This window comes from Pantherophis guttatus, chromosome 2, assembly GCF_059756535.1.
Source record: "Pantherophis guttatus breed Tessera chromosome 2, ASM5975653v1, whole genome shotgun sequence".
NCBI classification, from domain to species: Eukaryota; Metazoa; Chordata; class Lepidosauria; order Squamata; family Colubridae; genus Pantherophis; species Pantherophis guttatus.
In genome coordinates this window covers 192,349,843-192,373,155 of record NC_142064.1, presented here as the reverse complement: position 1 = coordinate 192,373,155, position 23,313 = coordinate 192,349,843, and the positions used below count along the sequence as shown (strand labels likewise).

Genomic DNA, 23,313 nt, shown 5'->3' with positions numbered 1-23,313 from the left:
TTGGATTGCAGCCTAAGACTTTTTGATCTAGTTCACATAACATATGAAGTCATAATGTGATTTATTTGGTCTTGGCCACTGGAGCTTGCAAAATGTTGAATAAAACTCAGCCTGAGTCTTAAAATGGACCAGAATTTGGAAGGACTTAATCAGTTAATTTATCTTGTATTAGATCTGTAGTAAGACTTTCCCAAACCAGTACTTTCTCAAATTTTGACCAGCAGGTTTTTTAACAAAAACAACAACAGGCTTTATTAAGGAATAAGTAGGGAAGGGGCTATATCAGTATAATATATCCTTTTTGATGTGTGTATTCTTTTTCTTCTTCACACTTAAAGTGAGATCCCATTAAACCTGGGAAATCTGCAAATGATGTATTTTTCTATCACCACCTACCCCTTTTCTTGTTCAGAAATTCTTTTGTCTTTCTCCTTTATTTCTCTGAGACAACTAGATGAAACAATTGCTTTGTTAACATTTAAACTTAAAAGTAACTTAAAATAGTCTATATGCAGTTCACCTCCAGGGGTTCTGGAGAACTGGTAGCGGAAATTTTGAGTAGTTCAGAGAACCGGCAAATACCACCTCTGGCTGGCCCCCAAGTGGGGTGGGAATGGAGATTTTGCAGTATCGTTCCCCTGGAGTGGGGTGGAATGGAGATTTTGCAGTATCCTTCCCATGCCACGCCCACCAAGCCACGCCCCAGAACTGGTAGTAAAAAAATTTGAATTCCATCACTGTTCACCTCATATTACAACATACCCATTGTCAATACTTGCCTTCCGTCAGCACCAAATATATTGGTGACTCTTTCAGACTATAGGTAGATTCTGATATGATATATATGATATATAATAGATAGACAGTGCTGCCAAACAACGAAGGGTTTTCTTTTCAAGCCATTCCAAACATATTATTTATAATGACACACAAATTGGATTACATGAAGATTAGAAGAAATCCAAATTTCAAATATAAATGAAGATTTATAGCCCAGTCTTTGATTATAGCAAAAAAGCTCACACTGACTATATGCAAGTAAAATTCAATACTTGATCCAGATTATTTGTGAACCATTTTTGCATGCAGTCTTTATTGCCTACCAATAAAACCTTCAAACAAGTTAAATGTTCAACTGGCAATTCTTTATACTGACTTTTTCTTCTGTACAGAGTTGCTAATTGTCAGCATATGACAAAGAGTTTTCTCTGGATTTCTGAACGTTTAAATAAACATTTTATTAATAAGGACAAAAAAGGCAGAGATGGGGGAGGGAGATAGGTGGATTAGGTAAATTGAAGCGAAGATAAATGGGGTAGAGCAAGAAAAATATGAGGTCCTGGTCTAACAAATGCAGTGTCCTGGCCTAATGACTGCAACTGGGACTATTGGAACTGCTGTCACTAAGTGGTGTGGTCACATGATGTTTCACCCAACAACTGCATCACTTAGTGGCAGAAATTCCAATCCAAATTGCTGTTCTATATCAAGAACTACCTGTACATGAATGTTCTTGAAAGCAACCCTTACTGTCTTCAGTAGAATTTACTTAGTTCTAAATGTGCATAGAATCATAGTGCATGAAGTAAAAATATATTATACATAAACAGATTTTATCATACTTTATACAACCAAGTGTGATGTGTGCATAATGGCAACTTCCTCAAGCCACTTTTTCTAAGGAGTATGACTGTGGGATTGGCTTAGTAAGGATGCTAGGGATTCCTTCAAGGCTGAGCCATGAAAATAAGAAACAGCTCTGAAACTGTGATGTGGTGTGATTCCCTGCAGATTTTGTTTGATATATTTGGTAAATGGCCGAGGCAGCTTTGCAAGAATTGGCAGCTAGAGCATCGTTCAGAGATGTATGTGCAAATGCAGACAAGAACAGCTCAGAGGTGAACTCAACAACTTTTCTTTCTCAGTGGAAAAAGAGGCTAAAAGGAAACAAAAAAGGGTTTCTGAAGGCAGAATCAGATTTCCAATTTGCATGGCATTGAAGTGTCTATTGAATAATAATAATAATAATAATAATAATAATAATAATAATAATAATAATAATAAAAACCTGTGCTCTGACCTGTGATGTTGCCTTGGTAACATATATGGAAATTTGTATTTTTGGGATTGTGCTGACCTTGCTACTATAGTCTTGCCCAAAACCAGAAAGAACATAATTCTATTCAATGTTACATTTCTCAAGCAGCAAAAAATAATAATAAATAAATGCAGAGATATATGCTTACGTTTACAGTTAAAGTCACAGGATTTCTCTTCCTCCTACAGTTTCCACCTTCTTGACTCAACCTTGTCTGCCTAGACCTTAGAATCCTACATGGGCTGGAATTTCCTTACCTTAACTTGACCCTATCAGATTCCTTTAATACTCCCTGCAATCCAATGGATTCCTCTGCTTTGTTTATACTGTTTCTTGGAAAAATCCCAGGAAGATATGAATACTACATTATATTAATAACATAATAACACAATGTGATAAGTGTGAGACCACTTATTTCCTTAGGGTATCTGCCTGCTTCAATAGAATAGATAGGATGAGGATGAGGATGCTCCAATTCACTTCCACACAATATTGTCATCTCGCAGACCTATGAAGTCTGCTTTTTCAGTGGCCCACCTTATGGAAGACACTGTTCCCCCCAACAACCTGGCAGGGCCCTTAAACTCTCACCTTTCAGAAAGACCACTAAAACCTGGCTCTTTACCCAGACACTATGGAGAGTTGTTGGGATACCTGGAAGGTTGATGGGAGGGGCAGGATTGTTAGTTTTTTTAAAAAAATATGCTTTTATAGCTTTATTGTTATGGGTTACTCAGAACTATTTAGAGAGGGCAGTTATATAAAACTTAAATACAATACAATACAGTTTAATTTTACCACAGAATGGAAAAATATGAAAAATATGATTTAACAGCAGTATTTCCAATGATGTCAGTATGCCCAAAGACACCACTCTTTGTGCCAGTCTCTCTGTCCCCCATGACTTATTTTTTAAACTTTCTTAGTAAAAAGTACTGCCCTCCAGAACTGTCTACCTTTCCCAAAATGCCCTTTCTCAGGTTCTCCTGTTTAAACTTGGCAGAAGCTATCCAGACATCCACCAAGGCATGATTGGATGCTTGACTGAAATGGAGCCATTTAGTGTGGCTAACTGCCCTTTGTCCATGTGAGAGCAGCCCTTCTGATACCCACTCCAGTTTAAATCCAGCACTTTTCCCTCACCTTTCTCACCCCTTCGTGGATACTCTGCTTTGCACTCTCTTCAGGGCTGCAACTGTAGATGGTTAATATAATTGGCACTTGTGCTGTGGAAAATTCTAGTTAACAGTGTGACTCCCTTGCCCTGTCCCATTCTTAAAAAATGAAGACGAAATCAAAGGAATGGCAGAAACTCAGCCTCCACCTTTTCAGAAAGAAACCCAACCCAAATAAGATTGGATAATAAATAGGGAACCCTGCATGGCCAGCAATCTCAGGGAACAAAAATCATTTGAATTTCTAGCCAATAATCTTTATTGCTAGTACTGTAATGTAAACAACTTTGACAGCCTGTGAAAGTCATTTTCCAGCTCAGTTTATATCGAATGTGAGTAACGCATAGTTATTCTGAGGCTTTCTTATGTGTCTCTCATGTCCCCCCGCCCTCCCCAAGTAAGAAATCATTTCTGGAACTGCCCTGCTTCTTCCTTTAACAGTCATGGTAGCTTCTCTCCATTCCCAGGGTCTGTTAGATATTCTGTCACAAAGGGTAAAGACTATGGAAGGTTGCATGCCAATAAATTGGTGCTTTGTTATTGTTTATGTTTCAATATGTCAACCATTTTGTGAAAAAGAAAACTGCCTAAATATAGTGCCCAGTACACCACCACCTGGACTTCTATCTATTCATCCTTCATCCTCTCAGATATACCCTCATACTATTTCTTGGGTGATGATGGTGAATTAAACTTGTATGCTGCCCAATTTTCAGTTCATTAAAATTTCTCATATATATAATCTTAGTTATGTAGCATTAGCCAAATAAAAAGTGATAAAAAGTGTTTGGCTTGAATAAAAAGAGATAAAATTTAAATCAGAAATTAAAACATACACCCACTCATTTGTGAACACCTACCCATTTCTTTGAGTTCCATGTTGAAAAGTTCCAACCAGCAAGCATCAATTTCATCCAGATCATAGCGACATACTCTCTGGGAATATATTCTGGAAGAATCTGAACTTTTAGAGCTGGACAAGTTCCTTGGAAAGGTCTGTGATGAAGAATGGTCTAACAGAGGTATTATCCTATGGAAGAAAACAAGCTTTGTTGTAAAAGACAGGTTTAGAAATGAAATAAGTCTGTTAGAAACATGTAGGAAGTATATTGAAATTATCAATACACATACAAATTATAAATATGCATATTTAGCAGGGAAAAACACTAAATAAAGTAAGTGTTGAGTTCCATTATCCAATATGTAAAGCAACCATTTTGGAGTAGAGAAATTTAGGCATATAATAAATCCTGTGGGTGAGATTCAAAATACATGCAAGAATATCAGACTGAGGAAGATAATAAAAGGACCTTTTACAAATGTTTTCAAAGTTATTCCTCCTACAGTACAACCCTGATATACTAGAATAAAGAAAGCAGGGGTGAAATCCAGCAGGTTCTGGGGAACCGGTAGCGGAAATTTTGAGCAGTTCGGAGAACCGGCAGCGGAAATTTTGAGTAGTTCAGAGAACCGGCAAATACCACCTCTGGCTGCCCCCAGAGTGGGGTGGGAATGGTGATTTTGCAGTATCCTTCCCCTGCCACGCCCACCAAGCCACGCCCACAGAACCGGTAGTAAAAAAAAATTGGATTTCACCACTGGAAGAAAGTATTTAGAATATCACATTGCAAAAGCCAAATTACACTCAACATAAAAATGGTGTTCATTATTGACTCTGTATCTCTGGTAAACTATCAAGAATTGCCACATAAAATTAAGAGTCTGCCTTGAAACTACTGTCAGTGACTTTTTTTCACAATCAGGAAATATGTTCTGAAAGACCCGAAGTCACCAGAATAAAGGGTATAATATCCTAAATATTAAATCATTTAATATCCAGGTATGTTAAGAAAAACTTTAAATGACCCTTCTTGTCTGAATGACAAGAAGGGTCACTTGAAGTTGTACTTATTTCACCCATGGCCCTATTACAAAAATGGTTTAAGTGTTTAAGTGATTCAATTGGTAGATAATCTCAAACAAGACCTCACTTATTACAATAAACACAGATATTGTGTGCAAATTAGATGACCTATGGCTTTTTTTCGTCACTCAGAACAAAACTTGCCTGATGCTCAGCAGCTATTATTCAAAGAACAGATAACAAAAAAGATTCCTTCATTCAACTGTAATCTGATTATACATCACTGTAACTTTATACCAAATATTTTGTTTATTGTATCAAAAAGTACAGCCAGCATTTAACCTGTAACAACTGCAAGATAACCTCAAATAATGGAGTAGCCTATAAGCTTCTAAAGCCAGAGAATCCTATTGGAATATAACTAATGAATTGTCATCTGATACTTGTAATTATACCCAAATAGCTTGCGTTTTTTTAAAAAAGGAAGATTGTTTAATCATAAGGTTAGTTCAGCAGAACTCCATAGAGGCAGGTAACCCAATAGCATCTTAATAGCAATAGCCCTTAGACTTATATACCATTTCACAGTGCTGTAGAGCCCTCTCTAAGCGGTTTACAGAGGCAGCATATTGCTCCCAACAATCCTCATTTTACCAACCTTGGAAGGATGGAAGGCTGAGTCAACCTTGAGCCAGTGAAAATCGAATTGCTGGCAATTGGCAGAATTAGCCTGCAATACTGCATTCTAACCACTGCACCACCATGGCTCTTTAAATTAGCTTGTGTGATTACGGATACTGAAACTACCTTAACATGTAAATTATTTTGCAAACCCGGGTAACACCGAAGGATTATAAAACCCTCCAAAACACTGTTAGATTAGCCACTGAGATACAGCAACAAATAAACTGCTTTTAGACAGAATCTTTAAAGGTTTTGGCTGTACAAAAACTACTGCAAAGCTTAAAGTGTATGGTGATATCACTACATCACCTTCTTCCCTGTAGCCCTCAAATCTTATCCTGGCCATTGTCCCAAGAGCTAGAAGAGGGATAAGATACACAAAACAATTGTGCAGACATTTGGACTTCCGGTTGGCGTTGCTGGGACACAGACGGGGAAATGGCGAGCTCCGCTGAGCCCTGCCAAATCCCCTCTGCTAAGCTGCCGCCGATAGGTCCGCGGACCTCCCGTCTTGTAGGGACAGGGGGACAAGAAGGAACGCCTTGGGTGGCCGAGAGGAATGGGCGGGTTCCTCGGGGCTGGAGGCTTCTCCTTCACTCCGGCGGCAGCGGGACGGCAGCCATTGTGGCTGCCCTGAAACTGCGGCAACCGGGAACAAGGATTGTGCTGGAGGAAGAAGATGAAGAAAGAGCAAAAATCAAGAAGCCGGGTGAGTGACACCAACCCAGGCAATAACGTACCTATTTGGAATTATTGGAAAATAAGACCCCAAAATTAAAAGCGGCTGTTGGACTGCGGGGCTTAAAGATTGAAAAGGAAAAAAAAAATGGGTAAAAGACCCAAATTGAATTTTGTTGCAGTAAACTTAAACTGGATGATTTGGTATTAATAAATTTCTGAAATTTGACTGTGCCTTTAACTGGAGTGGAGAGGAGAAATGGATATTCCTGAGAATTAATGCCTCTAAAAGAAAATGAAGCTAATGAAGATAGAGAAATAGCCATGGAGTCTGCAGTGATTAAACAGAGAAGTGGATTAAAGAGATTTCCCTTTCTGGGTGGAAAAGAAACATGTTAATTGGCTTTTTACCTTGGATTACTTGAAATTAATATTGGATATAAGGATTTTGGAGATTCCTACTCTGTCCCAGATGATTTTAAGAAAGAAGAAAGAAAGAACATTTTGGATTTTAACAATGGAGACTGACAAAACTAGGTGTGGCGTAGTTAACAAAGACAGGAAGCTGATGCATTACGCTTGGATCAGACATTTTAAAAGTTTTAAAGGGACATACAGAAATTCTTTACTTTGAACTGATGAACCTTGAAATAGAGCACTTTGGACAGAGAGGAAAAGGAAGAAAAGGAAGAATTAAAGTGGATAAATTTAAATGTGACTAACTGAAATGTAAAGTTTAAAAGCCTATGTATATATGATAAAGTTTAAAAGCCTAGGTATATATGATTTTTGGATAAAAACAGGAAGGGTTGTGAAATAATAAAAGTAGAAAATAAGAGGTGGCTATTAAAATAGTGGATGATATCAAGGGGATAAAAATAATAAAAAATGTACTGTTTGATGTAGTACGTTTTAATTTTAACTTGCAAACAAATGTTAAACTGATGAATAAGGATTGATTGAACAAAATACAAGATACACAGATGCTAGTGATTGAATTAAGGTAATACAAGTTGGAAATGATGACTATTATGACATATACTGAGATTTAAATTGAAAGAGCAGGATGGAAAAATGATATAAAACAGATAATTATATTACAGTTAAAATGTATGGGATGGATACCAACTAGATAAGAGTTTGAGACTTGGTGGAAATACATTGGAAATTAATTCAACATGCTGGAAACAGCCAAACAAATAGGAGGAGAGTTGGAGGAGACTATGCTGGTAATCACAAACAATGGAGGGAGTCAAGGAGGAGACTATGCTGGAGATCAGCCCATAAAATGCTGGAAACAGCCAAACAAATAGGAGGAGAGTTGGAGGAGACTATGCAGGAAATCAGCCAAAGAATGGAGGGAGTTAAGGAGGAGACTATGCTGGAAATCAGCCCACAAAATGCTGGAAACAGTCAAACAAATAGGAGGAGAGTTGGAGGAGATTGAGGAACTATTCTAAAATCAACTAAAAAGTTGGTGTTTTGGAGGGGATCAAGCTGAGAATTAATCAAATAGAATAAGCTGGAAGATAGTTAAATATTAGAGGGAGATATAATGGAAAATATATTAGAAAATGGATTAAATAAAATATGCCTTTGAGAGAAATCTGTGTAATATGTAAACTGGGAGGAAAAAAACACCCTAAGGTAAACTGATTTGAGGATAAGGGTCAAAGGATTAAAATTAGATAAAATGTTGTTTTATAAAATACAATAAAAATGGAGTGGTATTGAATTGAAACTAAGAATAAATGGTGAAAAAATTGTAAGGTAAACACTTAACAAGAGGTTAGAATATTGTAAAAATTATTTTGATATGACTTGTATAAGATATAAGGTAAAGAAGAATAAAGATATGTTTAGAATTGTTATGCAGATGTAAAAATGAGTGAAAGTGAATTTGAAACTAATTTTGGATAGATATAATGGATTTATATAGATGAAAATGTGAAATTTGTGGTAAAATTGTTTTTTTTTCTAAAGTTTTGAATTTCTTTTTTATCTTCTTTTTTTTTCTTTTTTTGTTTACTTATAAAAGATGTAATGGAAATTGTGAATTGAGCTTGTGAAAGGAATGTAAGCGTGGTAACCATCTATGACCGGATCGAGATTTTTGCTCTTGAAAGTTATGTTTTTATGTTTAAATTTGAAAAAATAAATAAAAAAATATTTAAAAAAAAAAAACCAATTGTGCAGACATGAAAGCAAAATCCTCCCCGGTTGCTCAAGACAGAACTCAAAATCTAAAGATCTGCTTCCCCCCAATCACACTTTTTTCCTCTGGGATATAAGGAACTTTCCATACATTTGAACAGGAAGCTTGATGCCAGTATCTATAAAATACTCAATTTTTATTGGCTTGAGTCATCATTTCTGAGTGGCTGTCCAAATGAGACTTGAAATATTTCAAAACGGGCGTTTGTCTTACCTTAAACGCCGATTCTCTCCTGGCTGCAGAGTGGGTCATTAATGGGTTAATGGAGTCCGATTTGTGAGGAGACTGAGACAGAAATTGTGGCCACACCTCCATGCCTCTGCTTCCTGTCCCAGTTTTCGGCGAAGAAAGGCTTGGAAGAGAATCTGGACCAGACATCTGTAATTCCTGATCCAGGCCCCGGTGGAAGGGTGGGGCTGACCCACTCTGCAGCCAGGAGAGAATCGGCGTTTAAGGTAAGACAAACACCCATTCTCCTATCCTGCTGCAGAGTGGGTCATTAATGGGACATACCCAAGCCAGCAGAGTCATGGGTGGGAAGCCGAAGGGCTTGGATCACCTCCGGCAATGACCACCTGTTGTAGAACTCGTCTCCCAAATGACGCCTCTGCTGATGCAAAAACATCCAGCTTGTAGTGCCTGATGAAGGGTGAGGGAGAGGCTCAGGTGGTCGCCCGATAAATCTCCTCAAGGGAGGCTTGTGTAGCCCAAGCAGCTATGGTTGCTGCACTGTGAGTGGAGTGAGCTGTGATTTGTCTAGGTGGTGTCAGAGTGTTGCTCTCGTAAGCGTGGGCAATGCACGCCCTGATCCAGTGACCAATAGTGGAAGAGGTTACCTTGGTCCCCAGGGAAGTGGGTTGAAAAGAGACAAACAGAGCCTCCGTCTTCCTGGAAGGCGCAGTGCAGGAGAGATATATATTTTAGGGCTCTCCATCCAAGGTATGCCATTGTCTTTCCAAGGCATGGGAAGGCCGAGGACAAAAATTAGGCAAGATAACCTCCTGTACCCTATGGAACCAGGAGTTAACCTTGGGAACGAAGGTTGGATCCAGACGCAAAATTACCTTGTCTGGATGGAAAATGTAGAGGTCTGACCTAACAGAAAGGGCCGCCAATTCTGAGATATGCCTTGCCGAAGTGATAGCTACCAGGAAGACCACCTTAAGGGAGAGATGGCGAAGGCTAGCCGTTCTCAGAGGCTCGAAGGGAGGTCCCGTGAGCGATCTCAGGACCCTAAGTAAGTCCCACGTGGGATAACAATGAATGACAGGGGGGGCGAAGGTTACTGACTCCCTGGAGAAACCTGCGGATATCAGGATATAAGGCCAGGGATTCCCCTTCCCTGCCCGTTAGAACTTTGGCAAGGGCAGCTACATGATGCCTGATGGTGCTGTGGGCCAGCCCTTTATCCAGACCATCTTGCAGGAACTCCATCACCAGCAGAGCACCAGCAAGAAAATACCTGCCAGGTGTGAATGTAAATCCGGATCGTGGACTCCTTGCGGTCTGCCTGCATGGTCCGGATGACCCTGTCCGAGTAAGCATGTCGCCTCAAGATGGCTCCCTCAAGTGCGGTCAGATGGAGCCATTGCGGCTCCGGATGCAGAAAAGCCCCCTGGCTGAGGGACATCCTCCAAGGGGGAATCCTCCATGGTTGGGAAATGGAGAGAACGACGAGTCCGCAAACCACGGTCTTCGAGGCCAATGTGGCGCCACCAGGATCACCTCTGTCTCTTCCTCGATGATCTTGCATATGACTGCTGGTATGGAGGCAGGGGCAGAAAGGCATACAGGAGATCTGGAGGCCATTCGCAGCGAAGCGCGTTGGTTCCTTCTGCCCCGAGTTGGAAACCTCGTGAAGAGATAGGTGCATGTTGAGATGAGATGCAAAGAGGTCTACGTGCGGTTGACTGAAGTGACTGCAGATGTCCCGGAAGAGGTCTGGATGGAGATGCCATTCTGAGCTGTCGATTGTGGTCCTGCTGAGGAAATCTGCCTGCGTGTTGGATTTGCCGGCGATGTGGTCCGCCTTCAGCGATAGGAGATGAGCCTCCACCTATCTCCCGAGGCGGAATGCTTCCTGCATCAGCTGCTTTGACCGAGTGCCCCCTTGGCGGTTGACGTGAGCTTTCGCAGTGGTGTTGTCTGTCAGCATGAGGACGTGCTGGTTCTGTACCAGGAGATGGAAGTGGCGCAGGGCAAGGTGAATTGCCCGCAGCTCCAACCAGTTGATGTTGTGTCGAAGGTCCTGTCGAGACCAGCGACCTTGAGCCACCTGGTGGTTGAGGTGAGCTCCCCATCCGTAGAGGCTGGCGTCTGAAGTGATGGTGAGTCTTTGGGGCTCTCGAAAGATCGTCCCCTTGTCCAGGTTGGGGGATGCCCACCAGTGAAGTGAACGCCGAACTGCAAGAGGAACCCGCACTGGAGTCCAGGAGTTGGAAACCTTGGCTCGTTGGAAGGAACCACTGGAGCTTGCGAAGCTGTAGACAGGCTCAGGGCACTATTTGGATGCACGAAACCATCTTTCCTAGCAACGACAACAATGTCGCCAGAGGGATCAAGGGATTTCGTAAAACCTGAGCTACCTGCTCCCTGATGGCCATCTTCCTGTCGTGAGACAAGGAGACTTCCCCCGTGGTGGTATTTATGAGAGCGCCTAAGTGAACCAGGCTCGTGACTGGTTCTAGTTGGCTTTTTGGAAAGTTGGTCAGAAAGCCATGGCTTTTCAAGGTGTGAAGTGTCAACTGGATGTCCTTTCGGGCCCTCTGAAGGGAGGGGGCCTGGACAAGAATGTCGTCTAGATATGCCTGAAGCCTTACTGGTTTTGACCTTAAATGGGCAATTAAAGCAGCTAGGAACTTTGTGAAACAGCGGGGCGCCAGCCTGAATGGCAAGGTACTGCAGATGTCTTCCCGCATAACTGAATCTTAGGTATTTCTGATGTACCTGGGCAATTGGAATGTGAAGATAGGCCTTGGAGAGGTCAATCGAGGCCAGATAATCCCTCTTGCGAATCCCTTCCAGGATGGATTTGAGGGAACACATCTTGAACCTCTTGTAAACCAAGTGGGAGTTTAGGTTTTTTAGATCGAGGATCACCCTCCAGCCCCCCGAACGCTTCGGTACCACGAAGAGGATGGAATAATAACCCTGTTTCCTTTGATTTGGAGGAACAGGTTCCATGGCTCTGATGTGCAGGAGGTGCTGAATGGCCTCCTCCATGTGAGCTCGCTTGGCCAGGTCTCTGGAGACATGGCATGGCACGAAGTGGTTCGGCGGGCTGGTGAGGAAGTCCAGATGGAGACCAAATCTGATGGACCGGAGGACCCAAGGGTCTGTAGTTGTCTGAGCCCACTGGTTTACGAAGAGGCACAAGTGACCTCTTATGGGGGGAGGCAACGAGTCACTTCTGTTTACGGAATTGGCGTCCGCCAGTTCCACGGGAGGGGCATCTCTGATATCCCCCCCAGTCTGCCCCTGTAATGAAAGGACTGCCTGTCCTGTTGTCTAAACTGACCTTGCTGGTATGAACATTGTGGCAATTGGTTCTCTTGGTAGTTAAAACGAACTGATTGCCTGCACGAATAAGGAGTGGCCCTCCTATCTGCCCTTCTAGTGATGGAAGGCAAATCTTGCGCCTATCCTTGTCCTCTATGAGGAGAGGGTCTAGGGCTGACCCAAATAAGATGGTTCTCTTGTATGGGGCTGAGGCCAAGCACCACTTTGCCCTAAGGTCAGCTGGCCAAGATTTAAGCCACAGAAACCTTCTGGAGGTGACAGAGGAAGCTAGGGCCCTAGAGCAGTATTTTGCCGCATTAAGAGTTTCATCAGCTCAGAATTGAGTGGCGGCTAGGATCTTATTAAGGTCCTGATGGACCCGGACCTCCAAAGGAGGTAATTTGGCCTGCAACTGCTGTATCCAGAGGATGGTTGAACGATTAAAAAACGAGGCTGCAGTAGCCGCATTGATGGCACATGCGGCAGCTTGATGTGTCTTTTTGAATGAAGCCTCAAATTTTTTATCCTCTGGCTTGAGAGCCTCAGATGGATCTCTGGTTCCATAAGGCGCTGGAGATAGCAGGGCCGCCACTGGAGCATCTACTGTAGGAACCTGTAGTAGTTGACTGAAGGAAGGGGCCATGTTATAAAATTTTCTATCTGAAGTACTGGGAGTGGAGAGAATGGAAGGGCTATTCCACTGATTTTGTACATCCCCAAAAAGCTTGGGGGCTGGTATGAATAACTGTTTTAAAACAGGTTCTGAAAAAATGCCATGGTCTTTTCCAGGAGCAGGAACTTGCTCAGTAGGAACTTCATATTGAAGTCCCGCTGTGACTATAGCTTTGTGTAGTAAGGACTTAAAAAGGCTAGCTGGAAAAAGTCCAGTGAAGGCCGGTGAATCTAGTAAGGCTGAATCCTCATCTTCAGACAAGGATCTCTGGTAATCTCATCTCCAAAAACTAGTTCCCCACTGCTTTCTGAAGGAGAATGAGACTGATGGGAACATTCAGTAAGACTGGCTTGGGGAGAAGAATGAGCCTGCTTACTGAGATATTCAGAAACCACAGATGAGAATCTATAGCTGTGGATGCCTGCAGCAATGCCTGAGGAAATGGCTCTAGATATTAACAATTGAACATTATCTGGTAAATTGTCCAGCTGAAACTCAGCAGGCTCTGGAGTTTTGCTGGACCTAGGGTTCTCAGAGTGAGAATCACAGATAAATGGATTGGGCAGCTTAGGTTGCTCCCTGGCAACAAGCAGCTCTTGTGCTTCAGAAATAGTGGGAGAAAGTCTTCCAACTTCACCCTGAAGGGAAGGCTGGGGAGAGGTTTGTTGAGATATCTGGGGAGATGTCTGAGCAAGCTGATCACTAGACCTGGACATAGCCTCTAATTGGGAGTGCTTCTTCTCTGCCACAGAGAACTGTTTCTCCAAGGCTTTTTGTCTGCGCTCCATATCCTTCAATTCAGCACTGGATTGTTGAGAGGGCCTGCGACCATGTTTAGATTTGCAGGTAGCCTTTTTCTCAGTGGTAATCCCAACATTGTCTTGTGACCTATCTGCCATGTTGAAATATAAGGCAGATCAACAAGCTGGTGTAAGAATTGTTAACCAGCAGATTTAAGCAGATCAACAATGGGAGTCTGCTAAACGGCGGCTTACTCAGGGCGAATCTGAGTGCTGCCTGCACCTAGCCCCCCCCCCATGTGCCAGTACCCTTTGTGGCAATACTTGCCAAATTGCAGCAGAAGGAAAAAACAGGCTTTAAACTAGCACCACCAGGAGCTGCAGATGTTAGGAGAAAGATCTGTTGCTGTTGTGAAAACAAAATGGCCACCACAGCCTTGGACACGCCCACTGGCAATGCTTTACAATGGCTGCCCCCTGACTAGGCACTTCTATATACTAGAATAGCCTCCCAAAATGGCCACGGCCAGAATCCAAAATGGCCACGGCCAGAATCCAAAATGGCCACCGAAGCTGATTCAGCCTCGTGGCCTGTCCAAAATGGCAGCCGCCTCACAAGATAAGGGAGAAGGCTCCCGAGACACCAGGGCACTCCAAAAAATGCGGCAAATTCAACCGCAGCGGATTGCTTCTCCTCTGAGAAGTCTCAGCATCAAATCAAGTACGATGGTGGCGGTGGTGGTGGTGGAATCGGAGGGAATTTCAAGCCTCCTCCCAGCTGTTCAATTCAAATAGTTTTGGTGGCCAAATGGCTGCCTTGCAGCTGATAGCTTGGCTGCTAATGCAGGGGGCAGCGGCAAAGCAATAACAGAGGAGAGAGGGGGGAAGCTTCTCAGAGTGGGAGGGGGATCAATGCCAAGCAAAACTGGCAAGGCCTGTGAGGCCTGGGACCCAGGGGCAGCCACCCCCTTATTCTTAGTAGTGGCGGCTTTATCAGACTAAGCTGATGTGGCCAGCACATTAGCCCCCAGAATAAGTATAATAAAAGATAAAACCTGTAGTTGATTCAAAAATGGGTTGAATGGAGAGCAACTGCCAAAGATGTCTCTCTCAGACGGACTGAGATGAAAACTGGGACAGGAAGCAGAGGCATGGAGGCGTGGCCACAATTTCTGTCTCAGTCTCCTCACAAATCGGACTCCATTAACCCATTAATGACCCACTCTGCAGCAGGATAGGAGAAAACCTTGATTTTGCTTTGCTCTCTTCAAGACCGACTTTACTGTATTAACAAAGGAACCATCTAATCCAGCATTCCTGTCAAGCAGTGATCAGACACAGATGCTTCTGTGAAGTCAACAACAAACAACGCATGAGGGCATTGCTGTAACTCTGCCCCTGTTGTTGTTTTTTCCCAGGAGCTGGTACTCAAAGACAGCTTCATTTGTTCCTTAATGGGCTTACCCTTCACCAGTGTTAGCAATCTTTATATCTTGGTGTGATAAAGTGAGATAATAATTTCCCCCCTAGCCACTTTGTTCACACTGTGGCTTTTTTTTTAAACTCTCTATAATTCTCATACACCTCTTACCTTCATTTTCTTTTATCTGAACTAGCTTTCCTATTGCCTATAACATTTATTTATTTGAAGGAGAAAAACTATCAAATCTAGTTTAAGTGCAAGGATTTTAGGCAATACATCTAATTTTTAACTGAGATATCGAGTTCCTCTACGATTCTTCTACCATAGTCTGTATTGATAGCCCTCTACTTGGGATGGTAGGGAAAGGGTGCTGTAGCTTCAAAGCAACAGATTATTTGATTTTTGTTTTTCCTTTTTCCATGATTCTACTCCTACAAGTTTACGTTCAGTGTCACTAGAAGGATCACAATGGCATAATGATAAATTGAGAAACTTCTAATACCATGTACTCTGTTCTCTTTACTTTCCACATGCTTCCTTATGCCTTATCTCTGCCTTGATGCTAAAGGCACGCTTGATGCTAAGGGCACGCATCACTACACTCGAGCCAGGTGGATTTTGCTAATAGGTTTCTACTTTTATTTCGCAATCCTGATGCCACCAGTTTAGGGAATGTATATATCGCAACACCACAGATTCTTTGAAACTTAAAATACTTTCTGCTGACACCATTAGCAACTAAAAGTCATCATCCTCTCAATTCTATCCCCATTAAATGTGATTCTTCTATTTCCTTTCAGCCTTGCAAACATGATTTGCTGGTAGTATCTACTCCTTTTTTGATTCAGAAGTCAAACAAAAGTGACAAAATCTGCCTACATCAATCTTCTCATAATATTAGATACTAGAGACTTGCTTTCCCCTGGAGCTTATAAAGATATCACTCAGAAAATTGCATGTATAAACAAACCCCCACTTCAGAAGAGGAGGAAAAAAGAACATTTTGGATGTGTGTGTGTGTGTGTGTGTGTGTGTGTGTGTGTGTGTATATATATACACATATATATATACATATATATATATATAATGAATGATAAATGAATACAAGCTGCTTTAGCCTCAGCTGAAATACAGAAGGCCATATTATTATAACTATGAAAATAATTTGCATTGAAGGTTTCCAGAAGCAGATGATAAACCACAGAATGCTGCTTCCTCTACCTAAACTGCAAAAATTCTTAAAAACAAAACAAAACATAACACCCTGATGCATATTCTTTTTAAAAGATATTTTCAAAGCCTTCTCCATTTCTGCAAAAATTGATAAAGCTCAATATTATTTTTTCAGGAAGTTACTGTTACATGCAGATTATTGCAAAATTCCCTCAATCCATAGATGTATCTGAAGTTACAGAAATATCCAATCTAGCACACATTGCTCCAGAAGTAGTCAAATCTGGTTTGACACCTGAATTTTGAGCAAGATTTAAAAAAACTAGGAAAAACACACGAATATGTATAGTTTTTCCAGCAGAATAGGATGACATTTCATAGAAATCACTGTTTTCAAACTGTTTTTTAAAAATGTTTTACTTTCAGTACATAAAACATTTTAGTGCATCCACTGCCTGCTTCATGAATTATGAACACTTCCTCACAACCTCATTACCATGTCCTTGACTTGGCAGAAAAGTATGTCAATGTAATTTGTGTAGCCTCATGGCTGAACTTCACTATGCCTCAGTGAGGAAAGCAGAGCGGGGAACTGTCCTTACAGATTCAATGCAGGATGGTTTCAGAGCAGTTGCTGATGGCTTCCTTTCCCTAATCAATCAATCAATCAAACAAACAAACAAACAAACAAACAAACAAACAAACAAACAAACAGATAACTAATGTCCATTATTTATGGGGAATTTTTCTCCCTAACATCTTCCTCCTCTTCACCTCAAATCAGTTCTACCCAAAAGGAATTGAGCTATAGAATGGATTTGTCAGCCAGCACCACATTTTAATTTTAATGGGGAAGAAAGTTAGTGGCAAAGTAATTTTGAAAGTGAATACGGAATACTGAACATATATGTATACTCCATACTGCAAGATTTGATGTAGAAAAACCCTTCCCTCCCAATGCTAATTGGGAAGATTTTAATAGTGAAAAAAGGTAGCCAAACTTGTTCTTATTTAAAACAACAACAACTGCACCCTCTTTTCCCAGATATACAGAATATACCTTAAATCAGGCTCCATAGGCAAACTCAGGTCCCACAGACAATTTATTATATATATGTTACATTAAATATTCAAGTTGTTTGCCATTTTTTCCTAAACATTTCCTTACTCATTGGATGTATAACATTGGAACATTCTTAACTACAGTAATGTTTACTCTGGAAAAAACATATTAATAAAATTTAAAGTGAATGGCGTACGGCCACTGACTTCTGGTACACCCTGTATATACAAATAAAGTGCGGAAGTTTGGCTCTGGAAGAGCTAGTCCCAGTATATATTACAACAGAATTCAGGCTTCATAAAAGAAGAGGAAAATGTTCCCTCCTGCCCACTTACTACATGGTTTATTATAATATAATAATAAAAAGTGCTTACATTTGTTCTAAGGAATCTATTTTCCACCAGTTTATGCAATCAATTCTTCAAATTCATATTTCAACATTTCAAGTTTTGAAAATAATTTGATTAAATCAAGCTCAATATTTATTCCAAATTAAACTCTCACTGATCTCAGTGTGAGTTAAACACATGCCATGTTTGTTGGATTGCAAGCTGGCCAGGGTCAGCTGCGGGGAAAGGGGGGTGTTTGTCCAAAAAGCCAAGAAGATAGCTTTCCTCCCAGCTATCCCATTTAGCAAATAAACTTTAAAGTCTGGGAAGCAAGGAATATTGGAAGTTTAACTTTGGTACCAGTTTTTTTTAGATGTTTAGGTTTCTAATAGATTTATGTACTATATTCTTTTATTATTGATATTGTTGACTGGGAACCACCAGGAGTTCGATATAAGATGGGTATCTATTCAAGACTTTTAAATTAAATAAATAAAATAAACAGCATCACACATAGCAATATATCCCCAGAGGAAAATTTTCATCTGAGAAGCAAACTCTGATGCCAGTTCTGACAGTTCCTGGCTCATTCGAGAGGTGAAGCTTGCCATGGTATTTGCAAAGAACCACATTTCCCCCTTGAAATATCACTCTGTAACTCAAGTGCCAATATACACTGATGCTGACAAAAATGAACAAACAATGATATGTCATTCAGGAAAAACTTCTTAAATCTGAGATTTTTGTGATCACTCAATTCACTTTATTCCAATGTTTTCAAAAGAACAAACTGTGGGCAATTTTGTTACCAAGGCATATGAATCTTATCATAGTTGCCATGGACCGAAAGGAGAAGCCCTACTAGAGAATCTAAGGATCCCTATTGCTCAGCATGCAGTTTCTAAAAAGTAAGTTTGGAGATATCAAAATGAATATAACCCTCTAAGACAGGGGTATCAAACTTGCATCATCACGGTGGTGTCACGTGATGTATCGGGACTTCCCCCCTTCACTAAAGTGGACATGGCCAGCACATGACGCATCCGCCCCGGGTCCATGACTTTGACAGCCCTGCTCTAACACCTTATACTGCCTGCCATCTTATCATACGCATTCTATGCCTGAAGTGGTCATTTTACATAGGTATGAGGACTAATAGTCACCAGTGGATCTTCAGCATATTGTACGCATTTTTGCTCATTCATTCATGCCAGCTTCTGAACTTACATCACTACATCTTAAGATACTGAATTCTTTACATTAGGGGTCCCCAAACCCAGAGCTGTGGTCTGCTAGCTGGCTGTGACCTGTTGGGAACCAGGCTGCTGAAGCAGCAGGTAAGCTTAATTTGCACATGTGCAGGATTTAGGTTGTGCATGCAAAAGCATTCCCCCCTGCCGCCGAAACCACTGAAGTTGCTGGTCCATTGAACCAAAACGGTTGGGGACCCCTGCTTTACATGCACCTTCTCAAATATGATGACCTTCAGGTGTGCTGGAACAGCAAACTACAGAATTATCAGTTTTTATATTCAGGGAGTTTCACTCAAACATATATGGGATTGGCTGGAGAAGGTAGTAGTAAACCAACTGAGCTGAATAGCATTTTCGTTTAACTGTTTTGAATAGTCTACCAACTGGGAAGTGAGATTTTGCCTATCAGTTTTATTGGCTGAATCCTATTCTCAATATTATGGGTGGGGTGGGGGGAGGAAGGGAAACTAATAGTTTTCTCCATATCAAGATTATGCCGTAATCACGAAATCTCCAGAACCGTAAAGCCTACAAACCTGAAATTTTCCACATATGTTCCTCTTGGCTTCTAGGTGCTCACTAAGAAAGGATTTTTTGAAATGACCATCAGAGCATTAGTATTTCCTATATTATTAACACACTGATGCTAAGGAGTTCTACTCCCTCTCCCCACCTGAAAAGAAATCTGTTCCAAATGCAAAAACACAAGCAGAGGAGAAGAGTTTCAGTTTTACTTTCACAGCAGCAAGCAGCTTTACTACAGAACAGTTGAGCTAAGCCACGCCCGGCCTCCTTCCTGTCTCCTTCTTGCTCACACAGCAAATACTGTTTGAGTTTCCAAACACCCCTCAACTCTCTCACACATTGACAGGATGCTAGCCAGATGAATACTGATGGATGCTGCAGGCTGGGACATTCTACTCCCCCTCCCCCTCTGTTCCAACTGCCAGTTGCATTATATTAACACACTCTGATGCTATGGAGTTACACATTCTACATTAAGTTTTAGGCTGTAAATGTCGATTTATCAAGCCCGAGCACATAGTTTCGTAGCGAAGCACGGATGTCCACTAGTAAGCATATAAACCTCTATTACCACGTTCTCTGTTAATCAATTTTCCACTGAAAGCCCTAAACATATTAACCTTTGCTTACAAGTTTTACCTCTGCATTGGCATGAGGAGACAATATTGGCTGTGGCTTCACTTATAAAACTATGTTCCACTGAAATATAGTTGCTATGTGAGGTCGGCAGCCTCTAAATTTTACATATAAATTAAATTAATTAAATTAAACTAATAAATATGTAAGATGAGCCCATTGAGTATCAAGTTTATTTAATTACAAGTAGCTTTGAATGAAAATTCTTTGGGGTCACTTTCTAACCAGTATTATGATTAGTTCTAATTACTTGATTTTACCATTCTTACTAAATCCTGTTTAATAGAAATATGAACTATAATTATACTAAGTATTATTCATGTAATGTTTTAAACATGCATTCTAATAGACTGTGTTGGAAGATACTTTGAGAAAGCTGAACTCTAAAAACATACTGTTAAATACCTTTAAATAAATAAGCAAGTAAGTACATAAATAAATCATTGGGTTGGTTGTGCATCTCAGATTCCTCCCAAGTGCTACAATATCCTATTGACCTGGGGCAATTACAATTGTATACATTATTCTAAGTGCATCTAAACTGGCCTGAATAAATTGCTTTTAACACAAGCTTAGCTGCTTTGCTACTAGTGTTTGTGCCTATTATAAAACTTTGAGGGGGATTATTATTACTTCTGCTTTGTGAACATTTTCAATTTGCTTCTAGTTCTAAATCCTGTTGTACTAAAAGAATCCTACCTCATGACTACTTAAGTTTATCCAGGTTCCTTTGTTATGTGGTTTAGAATACTATTAAATTACTGCTCAGTAACATCTCTTTTGCTACCTTTTACTCAACCAAAAGATCAATCTTTCCTTTAAATGGTTACTTGCTTCTGATTTACTTAAGCTAACTGCATTTCAAAAAATCACTCTTAATATTATTATTAGCAACTATTGTTGTGTGGAATACTATATACAAGAACAATCTTTTTCAATGTGGAAATTGCATTATCTCTTCCCTGGGAATTGCAAAATTAATTGCATTAATTGCATATAATTAATGACTTATTACATTATTAGAGAGCCCAAAGGTGAAATGGAATTATTTCCCCCTATGGTTTGGCCAATTTTAAGGATTAAATGAGTAAATATTGCAAATCTGAACCGAACACTTCCATTACTAAAGGTAAAGGTTTCTCTTGTCATGCTTGACTCTATTTCTTAGCCAAGGAAGACACTGTTGTCCAAAGACATTTCTGTGATCATGTGGCCAGCATGACTATATGCCGCTACACACGGAACGCTGTTACTCGCATTTCCATGCTTTCAGACTGCTAGATGGGCAGGAGCTGACGCAAGTAATGCGAACTCACTCTGTCACATGGTTCCTTGGTCTCAAACTTGGTCTGTCAGCTTTCCAGCTGACAAGCTCAGCGTATTTAACCATTGAGTCATTGTGCCCCTCTTCCATTCACTGAAGGGGTACCAAAAGATGGTTGAGTGACTATACGCAGCCTATAGTTCCTTGCTGTAGACTTACTGTCGTCCTATATTTCTTTTCAGTGAGCTTTTACTTTTTCTTATTATTTGGAACACATTCTATTTTGTACGAAAATAACTGTTAATCAAGCTGTTGCCTTAGAACCCTAACCATAGTGACATGTTCTTGGATTTGGTGAAACCTTATTATATTTCAGATATTTAAAAAAAATGTTTGTGAAGTAAACCTCTAATAATACCCTTGACTTTCATATTTTTACCATTTTAGCAAAGTTTCGTCATGTCTTCATTACACTTATAAATTAAATTTGGTAGCACTTTTACCCATCTATTATTAAATAATGCAATTGGCACCAAAATAAATTATTTACAACTAGTTCCCTTGATTTCTTGGAGGAAGAAACATTTTTACATGTTCATTAAAAACTGTTAGGAAAGTGTAATAAACAAAGAATAATAAGTGATTATACAGTAAAAAAAAACAACATCCCTACATATATTACATGGGTTAAAGTACATATGAGCATATGGGGGGGAGGGAGAAATATAAAAAAAAAATATTAAAATTTATAATTATTAATGTTAAACAAATTAACATTTGTGATAAATATAGAAGTTCAATAAAATGAGGAACATCTACATTTGGAAGGAAAAATTAGAAAATGGGTCACTGGTCAAATTTAGAGGAACCGTAGGAATACAAAGTAAAATATCATTAATGAAATAAAATTTCTTTAATATAAATTGTAACGGTAGATATTTATACAGTACCTGTGTGAATGATCTGAAGGATTTTTTAATCCCCTAATTTAGGCACTAGATACTAAAATCTTGAAAGTGCACAATAGGGTTTTAGAAGAACCATTCATACTTAACATTTGAATAAATTGGTCAGTAATGTTTTACAATATTTAAGCATAAGAAAAAGGAGAATAAAAAATTTGCAGGGGAATCTTTATGCATTAAAATACTTAAAAGAGTTTAGAAATTCAACAGTCTGGATTCAAAGAATTAAAAGAATTTCAAACATAGGTCAGAGATATGTGGCTTACATCATTATCCAAAAAGCAGAAACAGGGGAAATGCAGCAGAAACCTCTTACAATTCTACGTTTCGGTTGGGAAGATTAAGTTGCTGGATTGTTACTGGAACTACTCAAAGATAAAGTTTCGGAAGTACAATAACCCTTGTAACTGTAATGTTAGCTTACAAAATTAGAAAAGATATGTAACTAACTAAAATGCCCTTAGGAATGCCCCCCATTCCTGGGTGTGGCCGACCGGCCTCGCTAAGAACTGCCTTAAGGATGGGTCCTGGGATCCCGAGAGGTGGCATAAGAACCTTAAGGGTTTTACTAAAGGGGCTTTATATAATTTTTAATGTAAATTTTTAAGGGGATTGGGGAGGGCTGCGATTTCCAGCAGGTAGTTGGGGGGGGCTCCTCCGGGCCAATGTCAGTCCAGGCCAGGGGAGGAGAGCGGTGGGGCTGGAGCAGGGACGGGGCCCGATGGCGCCCCGAGGGAGAGGGTGGAGACTTTGATTCCGGTTGCGATTGGGAATGGAGGCAGGTGGATGAACAAAGGGCCATATCGGTATTCGGGAGCGTGCCCCCGCTATCTTTGAGCGGTGGCGCGCTCCGACCCTTCTGGTTCTGTCCGACCGCCCGGGGGTTTGAGAGAGAAGGTCCCTGGGCTTAGGCTGGTTTATTTTAATGCCAGGTCTGTGGTTAACAAACCTCCCCTCCTCTGTGAGTTAATTGAGGAGGAGAACACAGACCTGGCTTGCAGAAACCTGGTTGGGTTCGGAGGGAGGGGTCCCTCTGACCGAACTCTGCCCACCAGGT

At 40.6% G+C, this 23,313-nt stretch overlaps 1 protein-coding gene across 4 annotated transcripts in view; it reads right to left on the bottom strand.

Moving 5' to 3' along the window:
- JADE2 (jade family PHD finger 2) overlaps window positions 1–23,313 on the bottom strand; it is a 214,210-nt gene that overhangs the window by 79,719 nt on the left and 111,178 nt on the right. For all 4 annotated transcript variants that reach the window (XM_034403960.3, XM_034403949.3, XM_034403944.2 and 1 more), the window contains exon 5: window positions 4,134–4,303. In XM_034403960.3, the coding sequence (XP_034259851.1) occupies window positions 4,134–4,303 (170 nt within the window). The remainder of the gene's footprint in view (window positions 1–4,133; window positions 4,304–23,313) is intronic.